Source organism: Aptenodytes forsteri, unplaced genomic scaffold (genome assembly GCF_000699145.1).
Source record: "Aptenodytes forsteri isolate BGI_AS27 unplaced genomic scaffold, ASM69914v1 Scaffold147, whole genome shotgun sequence".
Taxonomy (NCBI): Eukaryota; Metazoa; Chordata; class Aves; order Sphenisciformes; family Spheniscidae; genus Aptenodytes; species Aptenodytes forsteri.
In genome coordinates, this window is record NW_008795320.1 from 970,903 (window position 1) to 974,092 (window position 3,190).

Below are 3,190 nucleotides of genomic sequence, written 5' to 3' on the forward strand. Positions count from 1 at the left end.
GGGGGAAAGCAGCTCATCGCCATGGTTACCAGCATCTTTGCAAAGTTCTTCACATCCATCTGGTTTCATTTTCAGCCTTTTCATCTCGCGGAGGGAACATCCCTTGATGTTGCTGGCTGCACCAGCCGTGGCAGACGGCGCGGTGGGTTAGAGGAGGCGTGTGGGAGGTGGGAGACGGGCGCGCTTTGCCTCCCAGCCCCCGATACGAAGCCTGACATCGAGTCAAATCGCTTAACCTCCTGTCCCTCCATTTCCCACCTAGCATAGCTCGACCGGGACGTGCTCTCTGATGGGATTCGGGTGGTGTTTTCTCAGTCTGATACCAAGCAGGGACTGCCACGTCCTGGACCGTGAGCTCCAAGCCCGGGCGTATCCGAGCAGAGGCATCTCAGCTCGGGGAGCCAGGCCCTGCCCCACTGAATAGCCCCTGTCTTGCAGCGGGATCCGGGCTCGTACCCGGAGCCGATGAGGCCGGAGGGCGGCTCCGTGGCCCAAGCCTGGGCTCCTGGATCTGCCTGCAGAGCTCCCGCCTGCCAGAGCCTTCCAGCAAATCAATTCTGGAAATGAACAGGAGGGACTGATTGAGTTAATCCTGAGAAGTTAATCAATGTCGAGGCGGTTTGGCCAGAAGTCCTGTTTATAATCCATACAGAGATCATTAGTACCTCGTGAAATGGAGGCACAGCGCAAAGCCAGGCTTTATGGAAATCAGAGGCAGAATCACGTCCAGGTCCCACAGGCTGAGCCCGGGGGACCCGTACCCAAGCGCAGGTGCAGGATGCGGCCTGCCAGCCGTGGGCAGAGCTTGCAGAGAGCTCGCAGTCACGCTCGTGGGGACTGCGAGGCTCAGGGTCTGCCTGGTTTCCCCTCTCCCCCCGGGTTTTCCGCCTGCCCCATCTCTCTGTTCAGCATTACCAGCTCAGAGCTGCTCGAGGATCAAGAGCAGCCCAAGCCTGGCACCAAGGTGGTGCTCGAAAGCACGGCAAGAGCAGTGCCGTGTCCGTCCCAGTGCAAAGGCGGCCGGGCATCCTCCAGACAGGGCTCCAGCCGGGCTGGTACCCGGCTCCTCGGGCTCATCACCCATCTGGAAGCGTGGCTCAGCAGAGCAGACCGGCCCCTTGCCGGCGAGGTCTGCATTTAGCTTATCCTTCCCAGGGCTCTGAGACCTCCTGCTCTTGCTCATCAGCTTGGATGGGTCCATCCCCGGAGCAGCGAAGGGAGCCCGGCGAGTGACACAGCTGTTTAGCACGGTGCTCGGCCAGCCTGTGGGGAGCTGCGGGAAAGCTCTCGGTGTCGTAGGACCTGAGCCGCATCCTGCACGGATGTGCCCATGTCCAGAAGAGAGATCGCCGATGCAAGCCCGGGTACCAAACCGCAGAGAGCCGGGCCTGCCGTGCCCTGCATCGGGGGGAGCCCCTGGGGAGCTCCCCGGCCAGCGGCAAGGAGAAGGAGCACCCGGGACCGGCTTTGATGCATTTCCAGTCCCTACAATTCAGCACCCAGAGCCTCACGCGGCGTTTGCATGGGAGTTGGGCCGCTGTCTCCGGCAGAGCCGGGCGAGAATCAAACTCTGGCTGCGGTCCCGAGAGCTGGCAAGGCTCCCCAGATAAGCTGCGCCGGCTTTGCCAAGGAAACCGTTACCCGGATCGCCTGCCTCGAGCAAACAGGCTGGTTTTTCCCAGGGAAATTCGCAAGACATGCGTTGGGCTGGGGCCGGAGCATGCGGCTCCCCACCGGCCGGTGGCTCTCGGCAGAGCCCGTCCGGTCCCCAGGAGCGCGTGGGGGCCAGGCTGGGCGTGTTGGGGGTCCGTAGGAGTCTCCGAGAAGGGCGCGGTGTTGGCTTCCCCAAATGTAGTGAATGATAAAAGCCGCAGAGCGGGAAGCCTGCGCTCCCAGCCTGCCTCCGTCCCTTGCTTTGTTTTGCACGGTCTGCCAGCAAAGTGCCCGTAATCCTGCAGGGTGCACTTGAAGGGGTTGTTTGGGGAGCTAAGGGGGCTGCTCCTGACAGCGTCACTGGGACTTAGACGTTAAATTCCCCCCCCGGGAACACGCTTTTCCTTCTCCTCCCCTCCGCAGGGGTCGTGGTCGGTACCCGCAGCCACCACTCGGGGGGCAGCCGGTGCCCCCTCCTGCGGGGACAGCCCCTCTGCGCAGTGCCCGCTCCGGCTCTCTTTACCCATCGGCATCAATAATTCACCGAGTTTAGCTTCATCAATAATAAACACGCATCAGGCTGCCAGCCAGGGGAGGCAAGGACCTCCCTAGCCCCCTCCGCAGCCACCCTCGGCACCGCCGGGATGGCATCGGGCTCTGGTCCGGGCATGGATGCCCCCGGTGCCACCAGCCTTTCCTACCTCGCATCTGCCTTTGCTCGGCTCTGGCTTCGCTCTCAGCCAGGCTCAGTGGTCCTGGTGTCCGCAGCCCTCTCCCAAAACCACCTGAGCACATCTGGAAGAGCAAACGTCAAGGAATGAGCCTTGGGGACAGCAAGGACAGTGCCACATCCCCCCAGCCAGCGTGGTGCCGGGTGGGGATGTGGGGAAGGGCTTTCCCACCCCCCCAGCGGGCGCCAGGTCACTGCCCCCCGGTTCTCTTGCCATATTATTTTCAGCCTTGGTTTGCAGAGTGACTTTAATTAAAACCTTCATCTCCAGTCCTTGTAATTTCCATCTCTCGCTATTTGTATTGGTGGTTTAGACTAGAGATACGTATATATATTTAATTGGTATAAATAATGCATTTTCATAGCTGAATCTTTCCTTAGCTCCATATTTGGTGCCAGAAATAGCATTTTCATTTCAAACAGGCTTTTCTTTGCATGTTCCTTCCCTCGGCCAGAGCAGATCCCTTCTCGGAGGCCCGCGTCTGCATGCCGGGGACCGCGTGGGTTTGCAGCCGCTTGAGTTCCTCTCTGCTGGGCCAGCGTACGTCGCACCAGCTCGGCTCGGTGACAGTGGCCCAGACAAAGCGGGACGGGGAGTGCTGGGTCCGTCTTTGATCTGAAACAGAAGCCCGTTGGCAGGTGGCTGAGGAGGGCTGTGCATTTGGGGAGCACCACCTTCACCCCCCCCGATGCATCCCCAGAGGCACGTTCTGCCCTCGCTCATGCCGCTGCGGTTTTCCCCGGGGCTGGCAGCAAAGCTGGGGGGGGGGGGGAAAGGGCTCCCCCCGGTCCCCTGGGCCGCAACCA

At 61.1% G+C, this 3,190-nt stretch overlaps 1 protein-coding gene across 1 annotated transcript in view; it reads right to left on the bottom strand.

The window, feature by feature from the left end:
• Nucleotides 1-1,201, bottom strand: part of MRPL34 (mitochondrial ribosomal protein L34) — a 7,443-nt gene extending 6,242 nt beyond the window's left edge. The window contains exon 1 of the mRNA XM_009279863.1: nt 1,060-1,201. Coding sequence (XP_009278138.1) covers nt 1,060-1,201 — 142 coding nt within the window. The remainder of the gene's footprint in view (nt 1-1,059) is intronic.
• Between the last annotated feature and the right edge of the window lie 1,989 nt (nt 1,202-3,190).